Consider the following 25,954-nt stretch of genomic DNA (forward strand, 5'->3'; position numbering starts at 1 on the left):
TCCTTCAAGGAAGAATACATTTACATGTTAAAAATAAATCTTGCAGAAATTGAGGTTTATTGAAGCTGAATCAGCCACTTTGTAAAAAGTTGAAATTATGTATATTTTTAATGTAGAGGTGAGGATCAGCGGACTCAATCCAAACTCTTTGGCACAATGGTTGCTTGTTCCAGTAATGGCAGGTGATGGTGACACAAGAACTACATCCCAAGGAGAAACCTTAATGAACATCTAATGGAGAATCATTGCTAGTGGAAACACAGAGTGGCTTCCTTTGATGCGGGACGTGTGCACATTTGGAAGTGCCATAATCAGCCAGTCAAATGAGTCTGGGAGAAAGTTTGGCCTTGCAACAGTCTTTGTCCTGTCTCCTCTCTCCCAACTTTCTGCCCACCCGTTCCCACCCCCACAATAAGTCTGAAGGGTCCCAACCCAAAACATCACCTATTCATTCCCTCCACATATGCTGCCTGACCCACTGAGTTAGTCCACAACAAACTTTGTGTTTTGCTCGTTACCTATGGATATTCTTACACATGATCAGAAGAGTTCCTTACACAATGAACACTAGTATAGCCGATCTGCCAAGGGAAGGAACAAATGAGGACCCGGCGTGGGGGAACCGCCACGAGGGAGGGGGAAGAACAATGACAATGGAGGACCCGGTGTGGGGGGGGGGGGGGTGAGAACAAAGGGGGACCTGCTGCGGATACTGTGTATGCTTTGTAACTTTGTCAATGCCCTTATGTGGTGACTATTTGCATACCTTGGGTATGCAAGCAAAGAATTTCACTGTGGCTTGTCACATGTGACAATAAAGCATTCATTCATTCATAATACACTAACGTAATGATGGATTGCTGCCAATGTAATGTAGAATCTGAAAACTGAAATAATAAAATGTCCTGGAGCCCGAATTCTGTGTCATACAAGATAATAAATTTACAGATCTTATGTGAACTATGTGTGGGCTTTCCAGCAATGTGGTCCCATTATACAAATCTGCCAGAGGATCTGTCTCAGCCTGAATTGGACCTTACCTACGCTGACCGCTGCTATCACAGGAGAAGCAATGACCGACAAGGTAACCGCTCCGGTGATGGCCAGATTTCTTTTGTGCTTTGAAGTCTTTTTTCCATCATAGCGACTATGAACCTAGAGAACAGAAGCAAAATGATCAACCTTTTAAATAGTCTTCAAAGGAGAAGATGCAAGATTGATAAAGAATGGCTTGTTTTAATTTTCTCCTATTTTAAAGGATAGCGCACCCAGAACTAACATGTTTACAAGTACATGAGATCCTTATGAGTTAACAGCAGATGGTATCGGGTAACAAATCAACAAATATTTTGCTTGCTTCGTTTTGACTTTACAGAGGAGTGGACAAGAGAAGCCTCTGTCTGTAGAAGGCAGTTATTTAAAATAATTATCACAATTATGGTATCGGTGTGACGCGGGGAGCAAAGACATCTTAACAGGTGCTGCAGAGATAATTTCTAATGGTGTTCCTTACCTTACGGCCAATATAAACTGGGATGCCAATGATCATGGCAGGAACAGCAATCCCAGCGATGAGGGAGATGCCCACTGGAGCACCTATCAGTGTGCCAAGCTGCCAGAGAATTTTCTTCTTCTTGCTCCATGGCTTCTTTCCCCAAAACGTGCAACCAGATGGGCTGAAAATGGCAACAAAAGAAACTATTTCAACAAGGTCAAAGAACGAGGCTTGAATCGACTAATGCCAAGCTAGTCTAATGCCACATATCACTTTACAAGAGTAATGACACCTGCAAACAGGGATATGGATCTGTATAAAACATATCCATCAGCTGCAGCTAGATGGCAGCATCACCACAGTTCAAGGACAGTGTGCAACCAAATTGGATTAAGATGCTAAAATGGCAGCCAAAGAGTTATATTAAAAGCAAAAACACAGCCAGTGCTTCGGGTGACTAATCAGCCCTGTGTGATCAGACCAACCCTGAGCGCCAAAAATCCAGTCTTGGCGTCACCTTGAACGATTTGGGGTAGCATCTCTCTCGGGTGGCACCAAGGCACCTGACAATGGAAGTAGCAGGCAGGATTCAGTGGGACTAACATGAAGAACAGGTCTCAATGGGATCAGACTGCGTGGGATATGGGAATGAGGGAAGATGGAGGTTACTCCGGGTGAGGTATAGGGAACGAGGGGAGAGTGCAATTAGGATGAGAACACTTCTGTTGAGAGATATGAGGGGCCAATTTATTACAGATAAATTGACTGTGTGAGGACATCTAAGAGACATTCTCCTTATTTGCTCTGAGACCACCGAACAAAGGTAAAGGACTGAAGAGTGCTGAACAACCCACAATCTGGTACCAGTTCATGCTGAGTGATTGCAGAACAAGATTTCAGTAGGAGCCAAGGGGAGAAGTGGCAGCAATAGGAGTACAGTAAACCCTCATTTTAACGGACCATAAGGGGAGAATGGTGTCCGTTATTGTTGATTGCCCGCTCCAACCGAGTAAGGAATCACCAAATAACAAGAGGATCATTGTTTTCGTAGTAGAAACAAAGAACTGCAGAATTTCACTGTACAGAATTTCAATGGACCTTGGTACATGTGACAATAAAGTAAGGGGATCACTCCAACTGCCTAACGGTCAATCCGTGAAGCAGAGAGTTGTTTTCAAGCACAAAGTTTTTTAACAGCTAAAAACGTATCTTTGTTACTGCAAGCTAAAAATACTAAAGGCTGTTTGTTAAATTGCTCAATTGAGTTAAGTATTGAACGGAGCAATTGCTTGACAATTTCAGTGCCTTGTCAATTTGAATAGCTTCCGCTGTGCAACTAGCAGCCTGTGTCCTCAAAGAGCCAGTCCACTACAACCAAAATCCATGATAACCAGGGTTTACTGTGCTGAACCCTCAACTAGCTGGTTGGCACACTGTTGTCAGCAGACATTCTGAATGCTATGTAAGACAGAATATATTCACACACTGTAAGCCGCTGGAGGGAGGGTGGGACTTATGGCTGGCATCGCAGTAAACATTGAAAATAAATTAAACGAAAAATCAACTTTGCAACATTTCAAGCCCTAGAACACAACTTTAAGCAATGCTGGCAGACTCTTACCTGAGGTAATGAAGGTCAGAGATCTCCTTCATGCACAGCCAGCAGAACTCACAGCCACACACAGCGCATGTCATGTGATTGCAGCTTCCATCGTTCATCTTAATGATATATGCTCCACATCGTGGGCACGGTTTGATTTCATCACCTGATGGAAAAGTGTCTCTAAAATGAATGTTCATGCTCTGAACACGTAACCAGATCCACTTAAAAATGAAGGCTGTGGAATATCCCTGTTATTATACAATCACTGCACATAGTTTCAACGTGGAGATTAGGACTAGGTTCCTGGATATTTAGTTTAGTTTAGAGTTACAGCGCAGAAACAGGCCCTTCAGCCCATCGGGTCCTCGCTGACCAGCGATCACCCCGTACACTAGTTCTATCCTACACATTGGGGACAATTTACAGAAGCAAATGAACCTATGCATGTCTTTGGAATGTGGGAGGAAACTGGAGAAAGTATAGACTGTACAGTCAGCAACCATAGCCAGGATTTAATCTGGGCCTCTGGCGCTGTGAGGCAGCAACTCTACCGCTGCGCCACTGTGCTGTTAGGGCAGAGAATGACAGATCAACCATAGCTCATGTACACACAGAATACCAAGTGTGATGAAACGATGGTGAAAATAAATCGTAAACAATCACATCAGTTTATCAAGACACAGAAACACGGACGTGTACACGAATGTTGGCTATAGTACATTGCGCTGCAGGAAAGTGCCTGCTCTCAGACCTACCATTGCCCGACTCCTGGCCATAGTTCAGTACCGTTGTTTGCTTGGAGTGAATCTGAAGGCTTTGAGCTCGCTGTTGGCGAGCATTGTCACAGGTCTGATTCGGGTGCCAGAGCTGCTTGCAATGGTAGCAGAACTCAGTGCCACAGCCATCCCGCCCACAGGAGATCTTTGGGCAGCATGCACATCCATAGGCGATCACAGCGTATCTGGAAAAAACAGCAATTTATTCCACTGAAGATGAAGATGCTTCTTGCTTTGATCATTTTTGTACACAAGAACATACAAAACAGAAGCAAGAGAAGGCCTTTGGGACCATCTGCCTCCTCTGCCACTCAATAGGATCAGGGTCGATTGATCTTTTATCTCAGTGCCACTTTACTGCATTATCTCCATATTCCTTGATTGATTACTTTGTTATCTCAAAATCTATTGATCCCGGTCATGAATAAACTCAGCACCTCCACAGCCCTCTTTGGTCAGAAGTCCAAAGATTCACTACTCTCTGAGTGCATAGATGTTTCTTTACTTCCGTCCCATATGGTCAACCCCTTATTCTGCGACTGGTTCCAAGAATGAGATCCAGATCCTGGTTCTCCACACCTAGGGTTGCCAACTTCCTCACTCCCAAATACGGGACAAAGGGTGACGTCACCGCCCCGCGCCCCACATGACCTCACCCAGCCAGCGGCCAAGTGCGCCCGCTCCACCATTGGTTGGGTGAGGTCACATGGGACGCGGGGCGGTGACGTCTCCCTTTGTCCCGTATTTGGGAGTGAGGAAGTTGGCAACCCTACTAATACGGGACAAGGGCGGTCCCATACGAGACAAACCAATTTAGCCCAAAATATGGGATGTCCCGGCTAATGCGGGACAGTTGGCAACCTTATCCACACCCCAGCCAGGGGGGAGCTGCGCTCGATCCTGTCATGCCTCACAGGAGCGTTGTATGTTTTAATTAGATCACCTCTCCTTTTCTCAAACACTAGAGAACGAAGGCTTTGACTGTTTAAATGTATCTTCATAAAACAAACCTGCCATCCAAGGAACTAATCTCATCAATTACTGAAATCACTCCCTTTACTGAAAGTATACCCTTCCTTACACAGGGAGATTTGACCTGGACACAATATTCTAGATGAGATCACACCAGGGCTCTTTGTAATTAGAGTAACGAGCTTCTATTCTTGTTCTCAAATCCTCTCTGATATCAAGACCAACCCACTCGCTTAATTGCCTCTGCATTGCTTGTTAGCTTCAGTGATTTGTATATCATCATAGCAAAATCCCTAAATCTTTCGTTGTTTACCATTTCTGTTTATTTTCAGTCCAAACACACGACCTGACATTTTCCAACATTATACTCCATCTGTTAGATTCTTGCCCATTCTCTTTGCCTGTCTGGGGACACACTCTCTCCACCACCACCACCAAAAGCCTTTTATTGTGCTTTTCACAGCACACACTGTTCCCTGCTTTGTCACACTGTGTTCAGAGGTTATGCTGGCAGTGTTGTAGTCACATCAGAGTAGTGATCCAGAGGCCCAGGCAAACCATTCAAATCCCAGCATGGCGGCTGTGGGATTTAAATTCAGTAATAATATCACCCAGTTATTAGTAATAATATCCAGATTATCATAAAAGTCCATCTGGGTCACGAATATCTTTAACAGAATGAAATGCACCATCCTTTTCACTCTGACCTGTATATGTGACTCCTGAGCCTCAAATCTCTAGAATCCCCTCCTAAACAACCACATCAACTGCTCAATTATACCATTGACACTAGATCAGAAACAAAGTAATCACAAAAGACCTGCTTCACCTAGGCATCAAGTTGCACACAATAATGTCGCTTCCAACCCATTTGATCTTGCAAGGTTCTCACACAGAGACTAGGAGGATTGGTGTATAAGATGGGAGAGCTGACCCACGGGCAGATCATGCAGCAGCCTGGCAGTGTCCTGGCCCCAGAATAACACCCTACAAACAGCCTGGGCAGGTCCGGTCTCCACCAACAGGTCAGACCCACCAGAGGAAGCAGCACAGCAGGAAACAGGCAGGATGGAGCATCTTTCAGAATCCTCACTACACGTTCAATACCCAAGAGTTCTCATGGCTTCAGGTCAGGATTACCACTCGCTGAATCACTGCCCCGACGTGTTGGACAATACTTGGAAGAAGCACTGAAAGGGCACGAGGTTTACTCTGGTGGACGATGGACAACACCGACTCAATCGGCCAAGTCCCAAAGGATATTGCTGCCATGTTAGATCTGCTGCAGGGAGTGACTTAAATAATACAAGTGATTAACTCACTTGACCTCATTCTCACCCTTGGCAAATGAGACCACTGGCAGGAGTGTCCACTGCAATCCATGTGGTGACAGAGGATCATCTTTGCTATGTCCTATTTTATTTGGTAGCTGGCAGCTCAATGTGTGGCACCCATGAGAGACTCTGGACAAACAGCAGCAGTCTAGTCCACACAGTCCATATCCTCATTACCCCTATCAAGCCAGGGTTTAAGCCAGGCTCCGTGAGGGTGCCTTGCTGAATATGAGGTAGCAGTCTGATGAACCAACAGTACACAGCCACATGTATACTAACCAGCAAAACCAGCACTCCTCACATGATCTCCATCATCAAAGAAGCCTGCCATCAGCCAATTTGATTCATTCTAGGATGTCAAGGAAAGACAGAGGGCTGGATGTGGCAAAGGTCTATGGATTGGCCAACATCCCCGCTGTAACACTAAAGACTTGCGCTCGAGGTTCTGGTTAAAACACTGGCAACTTCCCAACAATGTGGAAAATCACCCGTGAACATCCTATCTAAATAATGTAGTACAAATCCAGTCTGGGTAATCACTGCACACTCCACCACCAATCATCTGATGGAAGATGTTATTGGGAGCACTGTCAAGCGGCACTTACTCACCAATAATCGCTGCTTACCAATGCCCGACTAGGGAGCCAGCAGAACCATTTTGGCTTCAGACTTCACCACAGCCCTGGTCTGAATTCCTGAGATGAGATAAGAGTAATAGCCCTCGATAGATCGCATTTGACCAAGAGTCCTGGCAAAACCAAAGTCAATGGGCATCAAATTCTCCCCCCCCAGTTGAACTCAAGGGAAGATAGTTGTTTATGCTGAAGATATACTATCCCAGACCCAAGAAATCATTGCACAGTGACCTAGGCTCAAGTACCTTCAGTTCTTCATCATCGACCTTCCTTCCACAAGGTGGAGTGGCAGTGGTCACTTATGATTACACCCCATGTTCATTTGCACCTTCTCAGTGAAAACGGCAGACCCACAGAGTTTCAAGAGTCAACAGTTAAAGTGTAATTGTCACATGCACTAGAAATGGAACAACGGACTTCTTACTTGTTGCAGATATGCAGAGCCGTTAAATTAATAGCATACAAAGTAAATATACAATAATCAATACAATAAATGATCGGTAATACTAGGAAACCAGACCAAAATAGTGCAAGACCGAGGTATGCAGTGCAACCAAAACAAAGTCCATTGCAGATCGTTTCTGAGGTGGGGATGTGGCTAGGATTGTGCAGAGCCTGATGCTTGATGGGAATAAGTTGTCCTTGAACTTACAAGTATCAGTTCTCAGGTGCTTTTACCTGTTTCCCATTGTTCGCAGCAAGGTGAGAGTGTGGCCAGGGTGGAGTGGATCTTTGCTGATATTAACTGCCTTTTTGAGGCAATACTTCTGTCAATACCATCCTGGACTAGGCAGTGTCTACCACTTTCTTCAGCCTCTTTCATTCTGGGTGTTTGAATTACCGAACCAAAATCCCCTCAATCTTCTGAGGAAGTATTGATGAGTTTTCTTTGTGAATGCATCAATATGCTGGGCACAGGACAGATCTTCAGAGATACGCACACGCAGGAACTTGAAGTTTTTGACTATCCACTACCGTCATGTTGACGAAGACAGGCTCATGGATCATTGGCTTTCCCTTCCTGAAGTCAACAACCAGCTCCCTGATCTTGCTAACATTGAGAGTACGATTTTTGTTCTGGCATCATTCAATCAGATCATTGATCTCCCTCCAAAACTCTGATTCATCATTACCCATTATTTGTTCAACGACAGTGGTATTGTTGGTGAATTTAAAGAAGGTGCTGCAACTGGAACTGTCTACAGAGTCTAGGGTAGAGATAGAGTATAGAGCAGGGAACTGAGCACACAGCCTTAAGGTGCCCCTGTGCTCTTGGTCGTTGAGGCAAAAGTGTTGTTTGCTAATTCATACCGATTGTTTTCTGCTGACGAGGAAGTGGAGGATCCATGGGATAAGCAGAGAACCAGTTTGCCGAGTTGATAATAAGTTTAGAGTGGATGACGGTGTTGAATGTCGAGCTGTAGTCGATCAACAGCAGCCTGGTGCATGTGTCCTTATTGTCCTTGTGGTCCAGTAGAGAGTGGAGAGCCAGCGTGATCGTGTCTGCCAGTTGATCTGTTGTGGTGGCAGGTGAATTATAGTGGGTCCAGGTCCTTCCTATGGCAGGAGTTGATGTGTTGTCATAACCAACCTTTCAAAGCACCATCACAATGGACTTGAGTGCTGCTGGGTCGGTAGCCCTAGGGGCATGTTACATTGCTCTTCTTGGGCACCGGTACTATTGATGTTCTTGTAAAGCAGGTGGGACCCTCAGACCATTGTAGCGAGAGGTTAAAAATGCCCACAAATCTCCAGGCAGTTTTTCTGCGCAGGTATTAAGAACACAGCCAGGTGCACCATCAGCAAGCCATGCCTGCATACAGCAAAGCCTAGAAATTATTCAGGCATTTGCATGAAAAGCCACAAATACTATTTATGCCACACAACTAATAATGGGCAATAGCATCTCTAGTTAGTCTAACCAACTATATCCTTCACATTCAATGCCATTATTATCATCAAATCCAAACCATTAATATTCTGAGGGTCACCACTGACTTGAAACCCAACTAGATCAGCCACATACCGTGGCTACACTGACCAGGGGCTGGGTATCCTGTGGTGAAGGAATCACCTCCTGACAGCCCAAGTCCAGCATCTAGAAGGCACAAATCAGGAGTGTGATGGAATAATCTCCACTTGCCTAGTTGAGTGCAACTCCAAGAGCTCTCAATAAGGTCAATCCCATCCAGGATCAAGCAGTCCACACCACTCTCACTGTTAACTCACTCCACCACCTGCACATTGCAGCTGCAGTCAGTACCATCTGCAAAATGCCCAGGCCTTTCTGACCATCCATTTGCCCAGGCCTTTCTGACCATCCACCACTTCTTGATGATGGAGATCATGGGTTTGGGAGCACTACCCTGCAATCTTCTGGAACTTCACCTGTGACTAAAAGTAATGCTAATATCTCTGCAAAGGCATTTGCAATTCCTCCTTAGCTTCCTGCAAGGTCTGTACATGTATTTGATTAGGCCCCTTAGGATTTATCCACCTCAATGTATTTAAAACCAACAGTACCTACTCTTCGGTAATTCATATCTGATCTAAGACGTCACAACCTGTACACTTCCTTGACTTCCATGACCTTCTCAGTAAAAAAGGATGAGTATTAATTTACTATCTCTTGTGGGTTCATCAAAGATGGCCATGCTGATCTTTAAGCTCACCTAATCCTTCACTCGCCACCTTTTTACTCCAGATATAGCTGTAAAATCTCTTAGGATTTTCCTTTACCTTGCCTGCCAATTCCATATGTGCTACAGATACTCTATAGAAGATGTGTTCATAGCAATCAATAAACAATGAAAGCTAATGCTCAGCACCTGATGAAAATGGGTCTTGAATGAAAGTGCCTTGTATTTGAGAGCAAAATCTGGCAGGGTCTTTGGTTGGAAACTAAAAATCAAATATAGTTATTCTCAAAAAGAAGATGCAAAGTGTTGTAGTAACTCAACAGGTCAGGCAGCACCTCTGAAGAACATGGTAGGTGACTTTTTGGGTTGGGACCCTTCTTCAGACTCCCAACCCGAAACATCACCTATCCATGTTCCCCAGAGATGTGCCTGAGCCGCCAAGATCGTAAGGTCATAAGGGATATGAACAGAATTAGGTCATTTGGCCCATCAAGTCTACTCCACCATTCAATCATGGCTGATCTATCTTTCCCTCCTAACCCCATTCTCCTGCCTTCTTCCCATAACCCCTGACACCCGTTACTTCACCACTTTCTGTCTTTTTGTAAATCAGCATCTGCAGTTCCTCATTTCTACATAATTGTTCTCAAGTCAGGTACAGAATGAGGCAGTCATCTTGTATTCTGGAAGAAAAAAAATCATCTCCCCAATTCATGGCTTTCAATTACATTTAAGTCATCTTAGAGGTACACACAAAGTGTTCAATGCTCATTGTGAAGAATTTCCTTGTCTAACTGTGGGTCTCCATCTCTGTGGCCAGAATTTAGCTTGAAGGGGTGTCCTGCTCTTCCTCGTTACATTATTTACTGTCCTATACTTTCCCAAGTCTCATCAAGGGAAAATGTTGTATTATTTTCTAAATAAATACATACAGTATGAACGACACTTAGTTTGCACAAATTGGATGTGGTTCAGATCTTTAGATTCCCAGCCTGATTTTATGTCTACTTTAATCCATACATAAAAGCATTACGTTTCAGTTGGGCAATTGAAACACTTGGGTTTGATGTGCATGGTTTAAGACCATTAGCAATGTATGTCAAGCCTTATTCAATCACAACTAGGGCAGCTGCCTACTAAATACATAGTTCAAGAAACCAATTCTTTTCAATAAAATCTCTTTGGGATGTGATCTCGACAGAGGTGCCTCAATTTAGGCATCAGTTCAGTGCCTGGGAAGGGAAATGCTTCCTAGGAACCTGTTAGGTTTTCACATCCAAGTGAATGGAGCTTAAAATAAATATCAGTTCTGATTCATGACTCAGTTTTCATGACTCATTTGGATTGATTGTGATAAGCGCAGAATGCCAAGTTCCTGCCTATTTCCACAAGTCTTTAAAAACCCCAACAGAAACCCAACTTATTTGTTTGCCTATCCTTTTGGTAATTCCAACTGATATGTCCAATTAAAAAAATGCCTGGAAATTACTTGAGATTTCAGATTACACCAGAGAATGTGGCAGACTGGACTCCATATTCTAGCATAGTGGGATAGATCCAGACTATTTCTCAACATAGAAGAGCAGGAACAAGTTATTTGGCCCACAATGTCTGTGCTGAACATGATGCACAGATAAAGTAATCTCATCTACCTGTATATGATCCATGTCCCTCCATTCCCTGCATATCCATGTACCCATCTAAAAGCCTCTTAAATGCCACAATTGTATCTGCCTCCATCAACAGCCTTGGCAGCAATTTTCAGGCACTCACCACCACCTGTGTAATAAAACTTGTCCCCTACATCTCCTTTAAACTTCACCCCTCTTACCTTAAAGCTATGCCTTCTAATCTTTCACATTTCCACCCTGGGGAAAAGATACTGCCTGTTTACCCTATTTATTCCTCTCATAGTTTATTATATACTCTGTCAGATATCCGCTTAACCTCTGGCATTCTAGAGAAAATTATCTAAGTTTGCCCAATCGCCCGCCAATCCAGGCAGCATTCAGTTAAACCTCTTCCGCACTCTCTCCAAAGCCTCCAACATCCTTCCTGTAATGGGGCGTCCCGGGCTGCATGCAATATTCCAAATGCGGCCTAACCAAATTCTTACAGAGCTGCATAATGACTTCCTTATTCTTATACTCAATGCCCTGTTTAATAAAAGTAAGCAGACCGCATGCCTTCTTTACCTCTCTGTCTACTTGTGTTGCCAGTTTCAGGGAGCTATGGAGCTGTACTCCAAGATCCCTCTGTATATGAATGCTGCCATGGGTTTTACCATCAACCTTATATATTCGTTCTCCCCAAGTGCAATACCTCACACTTGCTCGGATTAAACTCTATCTGCCATTTCACCACCCAGTTCTGTAGTTATCTATACCCCGCTGTACACTTTGACAGCCTTCCTCACTGCCTTTAACACCAGCAATCATGGTGTCACCTGTAAACGTACTAACTAACCCATCTACATTATTGTCCAAGTCATTTCTATACCAAATAACAGAGGTCCCAATACAGATCCCTGCAGAACTCCACTGGGCACAGATGTCCAGCCAGAATAACACCTTTTCTGCCTCTACAACCCTCTGTCTTCTATAAGTAAAGTATTGACTTTATTTGTACCATTTGCATTTGAATGGAAAATGAAAAATCAAACAGTTGAAAAATTAAACTAAAATAAATTAATTCATGGGTGGAACTTACTGGAAAAATAATGGCTTGATACTGAATAAACAGTCGTTAATTTGCAAACCAACCAATTAATTCAGGAGGCTCAGAACCACTCTGGGAGTTGCCTCTGCAAGACTTGCTGTTTAATTTAGGCCTTTCTGTCACCATTACACTGCTGCCTTCCATCAATTTTTAAGAGCTCAATGGATTTGCACATTGAATGCATTTTAAATTCACCAGAAAGATGTCACTTGAAGAAAACATATTTTAAAATTTCTCACGAAAATTTAACATAGTGCCAAAGACTCAAGACCAGAAAGGAAATGATTAAATTGTTCTGTCTCGTTCTGTAAATAGTTGTTCGTAATTTTAAAGATATTTTTGTGCATTTTATCTACCATTTCCTTTTTCTCTTTATAATCCTTTAGAGTTTAGTTTAGTTTAGAGTTTAGAGATACAGCATGGAAACAAGCCCTTCGCACCCACCGAGTCGATGCCGACCATCGATCACCCATACATCCGCTCTATCCATCACACCAGGGAGAATTTACAGAAGCCAATTAATCTGAAGAAAGGTCTCGACCCGAAAAGTCACCCGTTCCTTCTCTCCAGAGATGCTGCCTGTCCTGCTGAATCACTCCAGCATTTTGTGTCAACCTACAAACCTGCACGTCTTTGGAATGGGGGAGAAAACCGGAGCATCCGGAGAGAATCCACACGATCACAGGGAGAACATACAAACTCCGTACAGACAGCACCCGTAATCAGGATCTAACCGGGGTCTCTGGAGCTGTAAGGGAGCAACTCTACCACTGCCCCACTGTGCCGCCCTATTTATTCTAAAGATTTCATCATTTTGCATATCTTAGTAGATTTTCCTACTCTAATTCTCCCACCTCGGTCATTCAGTTTATTTCTCAGTCCTTATATCTCGTTGGGTAAGGAGATACTTTGTTGGTCCGCTCTGCACCTGTGATGCCAGATGCTCCCTGTATTTGCAGCATTGTTGTCAGTTCACACATTCAACACATTGGGCCACCAACTCGTTTCAACCTGCCAGCTGTGAGTTCATGGTCTCATTTGCTGCGGGAAAGACTTCTCCGAGAAACCTTACTTGACTTAGAAAAGTGTGTGAAGGCATGCCAGGCTTCGGCGCTGGCCAAGGCCAGAGTTGATGTCCTGTTAGGGAACCAGCGACGAGATGTCTGTGCAGTGAGACACACTAATAAAACAACGGTTTGATACGAGTTCAGCACAACGTCAACTTTTCACTTCTACCCCTCCAGAATAAATTCCGGGAGATATTTTGCTAACGTCATGACCCTGATGGCCTGAGGAACTGTTTAGTCTATTTTGTACTCCATGTTCCCTTTGTTCCTCTGCCACACCTAGACATGCACTTTCCAAATGACCTCTTGGTTTTTCCTACCAAAATGTTCTGGCTCCCACTTATGTTGAACCTGTCCTGTCAACTAGTTCAGATTCTACGTACATTTTACAACAGTACCTCATTTAGTGCTCAGGAGGTATTTCAGTGATTGACTTAAAGGGGGTCATTGGAGCATTTTCAATATTACTGTATTGTGATGCATTACTGGCAGCACTGCTGTGCTGGGACTGGGTACAAACTGCACTGCTGTACTGGGTATGCTGGTGGCTCAGACTCCCACCAGCACACCCACAGCAAATGAGACCGTGAACTCACAGCCACGTGGCTCGGTGTGGAGCGAGCGCTGTAGTATGGCGCAGTGACTGCACGCGAGAGCAGAGGTGAGCACTGCTGGGAAGGGGGGTGAGCACCTTCTCCACGTGCTGCCAGACCGCCCAGACCTCCCGTCTCCACCCTCACCACCACCCGTCGTACATGAAGGGAATGGCTGTGCTCCTCTCAAGATAGACACATAATGCTGGAGTAACTCAGTGGGAGAGGCTGCATCTCTGGAGAGGAGGAATGGGTGACGTTTGGGTCAAAACCCTTCTTCAGACTGTGTTCTTCTCTCCTTGTTTAGCTGCTCAGCTACACACCTCTCTGCAGACCGGAGACTTCCATACGGTAAAATTCAAGGAAAGCACAACTTTAGCGTTTCTGCCCCCAATTTTTTATTATTCTTGTTTCAGACCTTGGGTGTCATAAATGATCTGCCCACACAATAATTAATCCTGGTTTAAAAACAAGGATGAAGTGCGATTCTATCCGAAGGGATCGGAAGTTGAAAATCTTACCTCAGGACCACAAGGGGAATTGCTGGTCGGGTCTCCAATGCTGAAATAGCATTTGCAAGGCTCAGCTTGGCCACAAGAGGTGGTTGAACAGAGAACTTAAAGCAGCCTTGGTGCAAGTCTACAGTCAGTCAAAGCAAAAGATACCTTTTCAAATCAGCATTAGTAATACATCACAACCTAGTCTGGCAACTGCTCTACACAAGACAGCAAGGAATTGCACAGTTGTGGATGCAGCCCAATCCGTAATGTAAACTAGCCTCCCCTCCCTGCAACTTCATCTACACTTCACGCTGCCTTGGGAAAGCAGCCAACATAATCAAGGACCATTTACACCCAGTCATTCCCACTTCCCTCCTCTCCTGTTGCACAGAAGATACAAAAGCTTGAAAGCATGTCCCACCATATTCAAGCAAAGCTTCTTGTCCACTGTTATCAGACCTCTCGTTATCTAAGAATGCACCTGGGATCTTCTGATTTACCTCATTGCAGCTCTTGCACTTTTTATCTGCACTTTCTCTGCAGCTGTAATGATATATTCTTCACCCTGTTTCCATTCCTTTGCACTATGCGAATTAGTTTTTCCATTGTATTTTGTGACAATAATAATAAACCAATTCCAATACTTGAAAGTCTTTGATTAAACTATCACTACAGTTAGAGCCGGAGTCGCAGAGCATGGAAAGAGGTCCTCCAGCCCACACCAACTATCAAGCACCCACTTACATTCATCCCATTTTATTCTCCCACATTTCCAACAACTCTCACCAGATTCTATCATTCACCTACATCCCCGGGCAGGTTACAGTGGCCAATTACCTACCGACATATTAACTTTCTTCTACCAATGAAAGTTCTTTATTTTTATTTATTCTATTAGTTCCCTTTAATGTTTTGAAAAAAACATGGATTTATCCAAGGTTTATTGGGATACAGCCCATCTAATGCAAAATCCCATCCTGTTCAAGTACCTGTGTTGACGTTGAACATGGGAGGACAGATTGGCAACAACACTTCCCCCTCATTGACCCCCAGCACAATGTTGTGTGCTCAATCCCCCGCTCTCCTCTCTAAAGGTCCATGAATGTGGAGCCAGAAACCGCTCCAACAACATCGTTACATTCACCATCAACATGCAGCATCATTGGAGGAATAACAGCTAATGATGAGTCAGAGTACAAGAGGGAGACCGATTATCTGGTTGAGTGATGCCACAACAACAATCTTGCTCTCAGCATCAGCAAGACCAAGGTAAGGAGCTGACTGTTGATTTCAGGAAGGGATACGCGAGGGACCGTGCTCTGATCTTCATTGGCGGCACGGTGGTGGAGAAAGTCAGTAACGTCAGGTTCCTTGGTGTACACATGTCTGATGGTCTGTCTTGGGCTTACACCTTGATGCAATTTCAGAGCACGCGCACCACTGCCTCTAGTCTGCAGATGGTCAAGGAGATTTGCCAATGTCACCGGGTCACTATCAATCTTCAAGTGTTCACTTCAGAGAGCACACTGAGTAATTGCATCACACTTGGTTTGGAAATTCGAACCCTCGAGAATGATAGCTGCTGCAGAACGTAGTGGACATTGCCCAGTCCATCATGAGTACTCCCCATCATGGGTGCTGACCTCCCCACCATCATGGGTACTGACCTCCCCACCATCATGGGTACTGACCTCCCCATCATGGGTGCTGACCTCCCCACCATCATGGGTACTGACCTCCCCAACATGGGTACTGACCTCCCCAACATGGCTACTGACCTCCCCACCATCATGGGTACTGACCTCCCCACCATGGGTATTGACCTCCCCACCATCATGGTACTGACCTCCCCATCATGGGTGCTGACCTCCCCACCATCATGGGTACTGACCTCCCCAACATGGGTACTGACCTCCCCAACATGGCTACTGACCTCCCCACCATCATGGGTGCTGACCTCCCCACCATCATGGTACTGACCTCCCCATCATGGGTACTGACCTCCCCACCATCATGGTACTGACCTCCCCAACATGGCTACTGACCTCCCCACCATCATGGTACTGACCTCCCCATCATGGTACTGACCTCCCCATCATGGCTACTGACTTCCCCAACATGGCTACTGACCTCCCCACCATCATGGGTACTGACCTCCCCACCATGGGTATTGACCTCCCCACCATCATGGTACTGACCTCCCCATCATGGTACTGATCTCTCCATCATGGCTACTGACCTCCCCATCATGGCTACTGACCTCCCCAACATGGCTACTGACCTCCCCAACATGGCTACTGACCTCCCCAACATGGCTACTGACCTCCCCATCATGGCTACTGACCTCCCCACCATCATGGGAACTGACCCCACCATCAAAAGGATTGAAAGGTAGTGTTTTCCCAAGAAGGCAGCTAATATGATCATAGAGGGATACTACCCTGGCCACGCTGTCTTCTCGCCGCCACCACCCATGGGGTGGCACAGGAGCCTGAGAATCATTACCTCCAGATGCAAGCTTTTTCCCATCAACTATCAGACTCTGGAACACTCTGCACAACCCTACCTCAGCACCAAACCACCACGATCTTTGTACTACTGTTTTTGATCGAGTTGCTTTGGTTTTTGCACTATCGCAGTCTGGTTTACTTGGAACAACTGGCCATTTATTGTACATTTATTGTTGCTGTTGTTCAGTCTTAATGTGCCTTTAATGCTGCAGCCAGAATTTCTTTGCTCTGGTTCATATCCGATTCATATGTAAAATAAACACATATGTGCAGTGACATCGTCTGCTTGCTCTTATTCCAATTTGCACCTAGCTTCGGTAACAGTCAAGAGATTATAACCTTTGAAGAACTTTCCTTAGGTAAACATCCTAGTATAGCCTGCACAGGATTATCTGGTGACTCTTTCCAATGTTTCTCATTTCAAAGTGGAACGTGGCACAGGATCCTCCATCTCACTCTCAAATATGCACTTAATGCAGTCTGGCCTCACCCCAAGTTGGAAACAAAGCATTTTTTTAATAAGGAACGCTATCTGTTGCCCTGAATTATTGAATCCCCATAAAACCACCACACTTCAATTTCCCTCCATCTCCTTCTGCAGATAGCATCCTGACCTAGTGCCACAGTCAGTATTCTGTCCGCTATTCTGATAGCTTTATCTGAACAGGTAGCAGGTACAGAGCTCCCATTGAACAAGTTTGGTTTCTGTGGATACTTGTTCTCTTGCTCACTCAGTTCACCTTATTCCAAACACCATCAATCTTACCAGCTCCATTCTGTTACTGCATCTCAATCTGAACTGTGATTGAGGACCAAAGCTAAGCGATCAGCCGTCTGTATTTTGGTGCATCCAATTTGCAATCCCATTTAATGTTTCAGATAGAACGATTCAAAATGGCAGCCTCAACCACTGCAGTCATGTTGCCAGGGAGGGTGCTGCTGTTAATGAACTCTGACATATTGCAGTCGGAATCCAGTTTGGTCGAGCAATAGGAGCAGAAGGTTGCACTATCAATTCTACATCACAAGACTTGTTAAAGTAGTATCTACATACCCGCAGTCTGGTGCTGGACACCATCGGCAGTCCGGGTCAGAAGCCAAGTACCGACGCAGCATAAACTCCTCATACTTCTCCATCAGCGCCTGGTCATTCAGTATCATTCGGATATCATGTGGGTTCAGCCGTTCTGAGCATTCGGGGCAACTAATGTTCACACGGCTCTCTGTAATCTCAATCCGCAGGTACTGCCGCAAACAGTCAAGGCAGGAGCGATGATGACATGTCATAATTCTGGGCACGTTCTCGAATGGGTGGCGCACCAAGCAGAGAGGACATTCTAGAAAACCAGATGATGCCTTGAAGAAGAAGAAGAAGAAGAAGAAGAAGAAACTTTTGGATTAAAGTTACAATCGTTTCTACTAACAAACCATTTTCTCGGACACATGGTCGGAGTGGAATTGAGCACACAGAGCAGGGAGGACTTGAAAGTTGAAGCTTCAATTGATTTTGCTTAGTTTCATTTAGAGATACAGCATGGAAACAGGCCCTTCGTCCCACCGAGTCCACGTCAACCATCGCTCACCCGTTCACACTAGTTCTATGTTATCTCACTTTCTCATCAATACCCTGTGCACTAGTTGCAATTTTGCAGAGGCCAATTAACCTACAAGGCTGCACATCTTTGGGTTGTGGGAGGAAACCGGAGCACCCAGAGGAGACCCACGCAGTCACAGGGAGAACGTGCAAACTCCACACAAAGAGTACCCAAGGTCAGAATCGAACGCGGGTCATAGTGCTGTGAGGCAGCAGCTCTACCATTAGTGGCAATATACAAAACTGCCATTGTTACCAATGCAGCTGGCTTCGGGAGGCAAAATACATTTGGACAGTTTTTTTATCTACATGATTAGTGATTTAGCATTGCTGGTCGCAAATATGTAGTTTGGCAAATGTTAGACACACAGCTGGGTTATGACACACTCCATGTCTCACAGCAAAGGTATCCCATACTAATCATGCTCACAAACTACCAAAGGCCACTTAAAGAGACACATTGGTGTTGGAAGCCAATCAAGACTTGGTCCTCCAACAGCAAGCACCACCTTCTAGGAAAGGGAAAAAAAGACACATCATAGTGTACAGTAGCAAATGTGTAAGCTTTTAAAGACAAAAATATTTTAGGTAAAAATATTTTAAGTAAACATTTCTTAGCCTCATCGAGAATGCAAACGAACAGTAGAAACAAAGAACTGTAGATGCTGGTTAATACACAAAAGGACACAAAGACCATCATTTATCTACCTGCACATATCCTTCCATTCCCTGCATATCCATGTGCCTATCCAAAAGTCTTTTAAATGTGACTAACGCATTTGCTTCAACCATCACCTCTGGCAAGTTCCAGGCACTCATCACCTTCCATGTAAAAAAACTACCTTGCCCATCTTCTTTAAGCTTTGCCCATCTCACGTCAAAACTATACCCTCTGATATTTGATTTTCCCATCCAGGGCAATATGTCTGATTGTCTATCCTATCTTTGCCTCTCATAATTAAAAAACTTCTATCAGGTCTCCCCGCCACCTCCGTTGTACTAGTGGAAACAATCCAAGTCTGTCCATCCTCTCACTGTGTCTAATACCCCCTAATCCAAGCATCATTTTGGAAAACCTCCTCTGCACTCTTTCTAAAACCTCCACATCCTTCCTGTAATGGGGTGACCAGAACTGCATGCAATACTCCAAATACAGTCAAATCAAAGTGCTATAGTTGGTTATGCCTACTGAGGATGAAGCAATGTTTGAAAACAAGGTTAACGATGGCACCGTGTTGATGCCCAGCAAAGCTGCACGACCTACTCATAAAGTTTTACGAATCTTATAAACTCCTGCAGGCCAAATTTCTGCCACATGCTGTCGTGCTGGCTGCTGAACGCTGTATACTGCATCTTGTTCCCAAATTATGGGCAATTCCTCTCGCTTCCTTTGCCTGGTCAACTTATTGATGGCTTGTTCCAGTTTTACCAAAGGAGGATAAAACAGTGTAGACACAAAATGTTGATAAGGTCAGAGGTGATAGGAGTAGAATTAGGCCATTCAACCCATCAAGTCTACTCTGCCATTCAATCATGCCTGATCTATCTCTCTCTCCTAACCCCATTCTCCTTCCTTCTCCCCATAACCTCTGACACCCGTCCGGGTGTCAAATGCTGGAGTAACTCAGCGGGACAGGCAGCATCTCTGGAGAGAAGGAATGGGTGAAGTTTCGGGTCAAGACCCTTCTTCAGACTGAGAGTCAGGGGAAAGGGAGACTAGTGAAATGGAAGGGCAAGGTGCGAAAACGACAGATCAAAGTAGACAATGCTCAAGGAAATGTAGAATGGTTCATTGTTGACCAAGGGCAAGGTGACAACAAGGCATATAATCAGTAAAAATCACTCAAATAATAAAATAAATAAGCAAATGAAATTGAATTCAAAATGTTGGCCAGCATTCATCAGCCTGAATCAGCCAGCGAATGGTTAATTGTCAATTAAATCAGCCAGGTGCTCTCAGCAGGGCTTGATTTAATAAACGGCATCAGGTTTATAAAATGGCTCAATTTTTTTGTTCTCTCAGCACAGAAACAATGAACATTCTGGAAAAAAATACAGTATTGATTTTCAAAAAAATCTATGTCAAAAATTAAAAGTATCGTCAAACATTTTATTTTGTGGGATTAATAGCGGTCAGAGAATTCTATACATGATTAACAGAAATTGAATCTGTTTTAGCCTTTAGCTAAATCAATCTACCAGTTAGCAAGAGTGCTGTGTAGCAGAGAAGGAAGGGAGGCTGCCTTTCCACTCTTCCAGCTTTCTCCCCCACCACCTCTGCAATCAGTCTGAAGAAGGGTCTTGATCCGAAACGTCACCTAATCATGTTCTCCGGAGATACTGTCTGACCAGCTGAAATACTCCAGCACTTGGGGCAGCACAATGGCGCAGTGATAGAGTTGCTGCCTTACAGCGCTGATCTGGGTTCGATCCTGACCAAGGATGCATTCTGTCGAGAGTTTGTACGTTCTCCCTGTGACCGCATGGGTTTTCTCCGGGTGCTCCGGTTTCCTCCCACACTCCAAAGACATACAGGTTTCTAGGTTAATTAGCTTTGGTTAAAAATTGTAACATTGTCCCTCGTGTGTAGGATAGTGCTAGTGCGTGATCAATGGTCGGCACGGACTCAGTGGGCCGAAGGGCCAGTTTCTGCACTGTATCTCTAAAATCTAAAGTCACTTTATGTCCTTTTGAGAGTTTATGAAGGTGGGGGGAATGGGAAGACCTAAAAGGTAGGCGGTGTTTAATGGACTTGGATCACTGCAATGAAAGGTGATAAATACCGCATGGAAAGAGTGCTAGGCAGGGCCTACAATAGGAACATAGGGAAAACCAAACAGCCTGCCTGCCTGCCACGTCAAATTTGTGGTTTGGAGTAAAAATATCACAATGACTTCCAGCAGTTCTAATGGTCGGGTACTGGCTAAAACAGAACCTTTGAAGTGCAGATAGACTGCAGATGCTGGTTTACACCAAAGATAGACAACACATAATGCTGGAGTAACTCAGCGGGTCAGGCAGCATCTCTGAAGAAAAAGGAATAGGTGACGTTTCCGGTCAGGACCCTTCCTCAAACTCTGAGGAAGGGTGGAAGTATTCCGACCTGAAAAGTCACCTGCTCCTTTGAGTTACTCTAGCATTTTGTATTTATCTACACTTCAAAGGTTCTGTTTTAGCTTGTTGCGAGAACGCACCTTAACTGCAGACTAGGATTGAGCTCATTACTTGTTGACAATAGTCTGTTGTTGATTTTCCCGGCTCTGTTATTGAACCTGCTCTCTGACCATCTCCAACATTGGTTGTCTCATTCCCACGGGTACAATTACCAAGTTCTCAACCCTGGGCAAACCAAAAAAACATTTTGCCAGTTTGATCAACAAGTGCAGCACAGCACAATTAATGGAATGGGATTAGAGACCATTTCACATATTGACTCTGGCTTCAGGAGCACAGAGATCGCACCTCGCTCTGCTTTACTCTGCAACCCCCTCCGGTGATGGTTTCCCACTCACTGCTGTTCCAGGTAACTCTGCAAAGATCAACAAGTCATTACTGCGGTAATCCTTGGAGCAATTCCATGCACATCTTAGCTTGGAGCTTAGTTCTACCATCCACAAACTTGTTTATAGCTCGGCACCCTGATTACATTGAAGATAACTTGCTGGATCCCGACACAACTACAAGGTGGATTCAGTTGTGAAGTATTATTGCACCGTAACAATCTTAGTCGATTTATCTGATCATTTATACAAGATTCATTGCCAGTGTTTTAGTTTTAGCTTTTGAGATACAGCGCAAAAACAGGTCCTTCAGCCCACCGAGTCCGCGCCGGCCAACGTTGCCCATACTCTAGCTCTACCCTGCACACTAGGGGCAATTTACAATTGTTGCCAAAGCCAATTAACCTACAAACATGTATGTCTTTGGAGTGTGGGAGGAAACCGGAGCACCCGGAGAAAACCCACGCCGTCACAGGGAGAACGTACAAACAGCACCAGTAGTCATGATCGAACCCGGGACTCAGGCGCTGTAAGGCAGCAACTCCCCCACTGCACCCAGTGTCGAGAAATGAGGAGGGGGTGAGAAATGAGGGGGCGGGAGAAATGAGGGGGGCGGGGAATGAGGGGGGCGGGGAATGAGGGGGAGCGGGGAATGAGGGGGAGCGGGGAATGAGGGGGAGCGGGGAATGAGGGGGAGCGGGGAATGAGGGGGGGCGGGGAATGAGGGGGGGCGGGGAATGAGGAGGGGCGGGGAATGAGGGGGGGCGGGGAATGAGGGGGGGCGGAGAATGAGGGGGCGGGAATGAGGGGGGGCGGGGAATGAGGGGGGGCGGGGAATGAGTGGGGGGCGGGGAATGAGGGGGCGGGGAATGAGGGGGCGGGGAATGAGGGGGCGGGGAATGAGGGGGCGGGGAATGAGGGGGGGCGGGGAATGAGGGGGGCGGGGAATGAGGGGGGGCGGGGAATGAGGGGGGCGGGGAATAATGGGGGCGGGGAATGATGGGGGCGGGGAATGATGGGGGCGGGGAATGATGGGGGCGGGGAATGAGGGGGCGAGGAATGAGGGGGGCAAGGAATGAGGGGGGCGAGGAATGAGGGGGGCGAGGAATGAGGGGGGCGAGGAATGAGGGGGGCGAGGAATGAGGGGGGCGAGGAATGAGGGGGGCGAGGAATGAGGGGGCGAGGAATGAGGGGGGCGAGGAATGAGGGGGGCGAGGAATGAGGGGGCGAGAAATGAGGGGGTGAGAAATGAGGGGGGCAAGGCAAAGGAAAATGAGGGGGAGACGATAAAGAGGGGAGAGGAAAAAGATGGGGAGGAAAAAAGAGGGGGGAGGAAAAAGAGGAGGGAAGGAAAAAGAGGGGGGAGGAAAAAGAGGGGGGAGGAAAAAGAGGGGGGAGGAAAAAGAGGGGGGAGGAAAAAGAGGGGGAAGACGGGGAGGAAAAAAAGAGGGGGGAGGAAAAAAGAGGGGGAAAGAGGGGGAGGAAAAAGAGGGGGAGGAAAAAGATGGGGGAGGAAGAGGGGGTGGAGAGGGATGGAAATAAAGATGAAAAGAATAGATGGTGGAAAGGCGTAATGAAAGGAGATGTTAATCAAAAACATTCATCATCCATTGTTGACTTGGAAACAAAAAGGTTTCAGATCATTCTTGTAAAATCCCACAATCTCTCTCGTAAAAAATATTTTGCACAACTAAGGTTGTTTATTTAGAAACGATCACATATGTGCAACGTTCTCCACAGAGCATGTTTATAGCCCAGGTGAAAGAGCATTATTTACATTATTCAGCATAAACAAACGTGTTTCGGGTTTTAAAAAGGTGACTGAATTATGAAGTTAAAAATGGGGGGGGGGGGGGGGGGGGTTCGGGATTGTGAAAATGACGAAAATGACGAAAATTAAACCAAATTGAATGCGATTATAATAATATTAAGAAATGAGAACCTGAAAGGTTAAGGGAAAGGAAGAACACGAGAATTAACAGACCGGCTTGTATTAGTGGTCGGAGGACACCAATGTGGTGCTTGGAAAGGGGATAGTGGGCAAGGGTTGATGTGTGGAAAACCTCCTTAAAGCCTATTCTCCTTCTCCTAAAGAAACATTGATGTAAAACATCCATCCACACATGAAAGATAAAGGCTCCAGCAGATTTACTGCCTGCCTGTGAAATAAATGGTGGCTGCTCTGAGCGATGAAAAGCTGTTTGCAAAATCATTACTTTCTGATATTTAGTGTGGAACTGTCACGGTGAAATTTTTGTAAACAGACTTCGAAATGATTTGTTTAACACGCAACTGAGTTAACATTAATCTTAAACATGTAAGGTCGTCGTGACAATAAAGGTCACTTGACATTAGATTTGGCAAACAGTTCTTTCTCATAAGGCCAAAAATACTCCTTTGAAAAGCACTTGTTGGAATGGCTTGCGTTTTGTTCTTTAAACAAGGGTAGTAAAAACTGCTCGTTGCAGCTTGAACAGGGTCTGGCTTCTCCAAGAGTCATAATGCCGGCTACCTGCCAGTGTTGCCGGAGCTCACTGTTAAAAAAAGCCAAAATAAACAAAGGGGGAATGCTAACTAGCGGGGAATTTAACAGCATCAGTGACAGCTCCGGCACGTCAAAAATGAGCACTGCAACACCGCTGCCAATCTTTGACAACAAACAGGACAGTGCACTCTGTTCACCAAAGTGTAGTCGGGGCACTTTGGAATATTCGTCTTACTTATTCCACAAATTTCAATCTCTCAAAATGTGGCAAAAATACACGTTGCCAACAGTTAATATTTAGCATGGTCCTTGCTAGAAAGCGACCGGCAACATACCAAGTTTCCTGAAGTTGATATGTAGGCGCTGGATCACACCCCGAAGATAGACACAAAACGCTGGATGTAACTCAGCGGGACAGTGGGCGACACGCGTCCCGTCTCTCCAGAGATGCTACCTGTCCCGCTTAGTTACTCCAGCATTTTGTGTCTATCTTCCTTGTGTTGATAAAGAGACGTGCGTGTTACACCTGTCCTTTTTCGCGGAATTACACTTGTCCTTAACAGGCTTACAAAACAGATTAAACCTTAAACCTTTGAGGGTTTTAACCCTATTTGTATCTCCTTTCTGCTCATCGTTCTGCTCTGATCACCAGAGGTGGGCTAAATCTAAATCTACTAAATGGCACAGCAGATTTATACGGGATCACATAACAGGTACAACCCACGCTGGTGGTGTTTTATGTCAGGGACAGTGAGGTCGGTGGTTATTTTCTGCGATGACTGTGCTCCACAAGTTATTACAACACAACTGTGATTTGACGTTTCTAATTGACATATTGATTTCAGGCTTGGAGACAGTTTTTGTTTGGTAAACAGCACAAATATAAACAACGCAACACACGGCCAGGTGGTCGCACTCGGTCCACGGTTAATGGTAATTAGACTCCAACCTTTGGTGAATCGGACGACGTCAAGGTGGTTCTGCTGTCCGACACCCGGGGCTTCTTGTCGGGCTCGGCCACCTCTACGGGAATGCTCTCGATGCTGGACACGGACACGGACACGGACACGGACACCTCCTGCTTCTGCTTCCTCTTGGATTTGCCATGAAAGATGGTGTGGAACGAGAGGCGCCTCCGCTTCGTGGGGCACTTGGGGCCGGCGGGTGCGTTAGCCGGGGGTCGGGGGGGATCAGAACGCATGTTCCAGTGTGGTCCAAACGCCCTTGCTTCTCCCCAACACCCTTTTTTTGTTTTTGTTGCTTTTAACTAACGCACGGCTTTTGTTTTTGAGTCAATGCTGGCGGCGGCGGCGGCGGGGTGGGTGGTGGGTGTAGTAGTGGTGGTGGGTGGTGGGGGGATGTCAGGCCAGAGCCTGGCAGCCGAGGTTGAAGCAGCACAAGGTGACTAGGTGCGAGCATCCAGTCTGCACAGCTCCCCTCTGTCTGTCTCGCCCGGCAGCGGCTCCGCGGTTGTGTCCAGGCTCATGTCTCTGTGCCTGCAACGTGAAACAAGAGGAAATGAGCCACTCAGTC

The 25,954-nt window shown here is 45.5% G+C and overlaps 1 protein-coding gene across 1 annotated transcript in view; it reads right to left on the bottom strand.

Annotated features, from left to right (window-relative positions):
* LOC144606780 (E3 ubiquitin-protein ligase RNF19B-like) overlaps window positions 1-25,733 on the bottom strand; it is a 33,285-nt gene extending 7,552 nt beyond the window's left edge. Inside the window, exons 1-6 of the mRNA XM_078423142.1 lie at window positions 25,371-25,733; window positions 17,897-18,198; window positions 3,854-4,059; window positions 3,117-3,261; window positions 1,514-1,676; window positions 1,041-1,155 (exon numbers count right to left, since the gene is read on the bottom strand). Coding sequence (XP_078279268.1) covers window positions 1,041-1,155; window positions 1,514-1,676; window positions 3,117-3,261; window positions 3,854-4,059; window positions 17,897-18,198; window positions 25,371-25,622 — 1,183 coding nt within the window. The 5' untranslated portion in view covers window positions 25,623-25,733. The remainder of the gene's footprint in view (window positions 1-1,040; window positions 1,156-1,513; window positions 1,677-3,116; window positions 3,262-3,853; window positions 4,060-17,896; window positions 18,199-25,370) is intronic.
* Between the last annotated feature and the right edge of the window lie 221 nt (window positions 25,734-25,954).

Source organism: Rhinoraja longicauda, chromosome 27 (assembly GCF_053455715.1).
Source record: "Rhinoraja longicauda isolate Sanriku21f chromosome 27, sRhiLon1.1, whole genome shotgun sequence".
Lineage (NCBI taxonomy): Eukaryota > Metazoa > Chordata > Chondrichthyes > Rajiformes > Arhynchobatidae > Rhinoraja > Rhinoraja longicauda.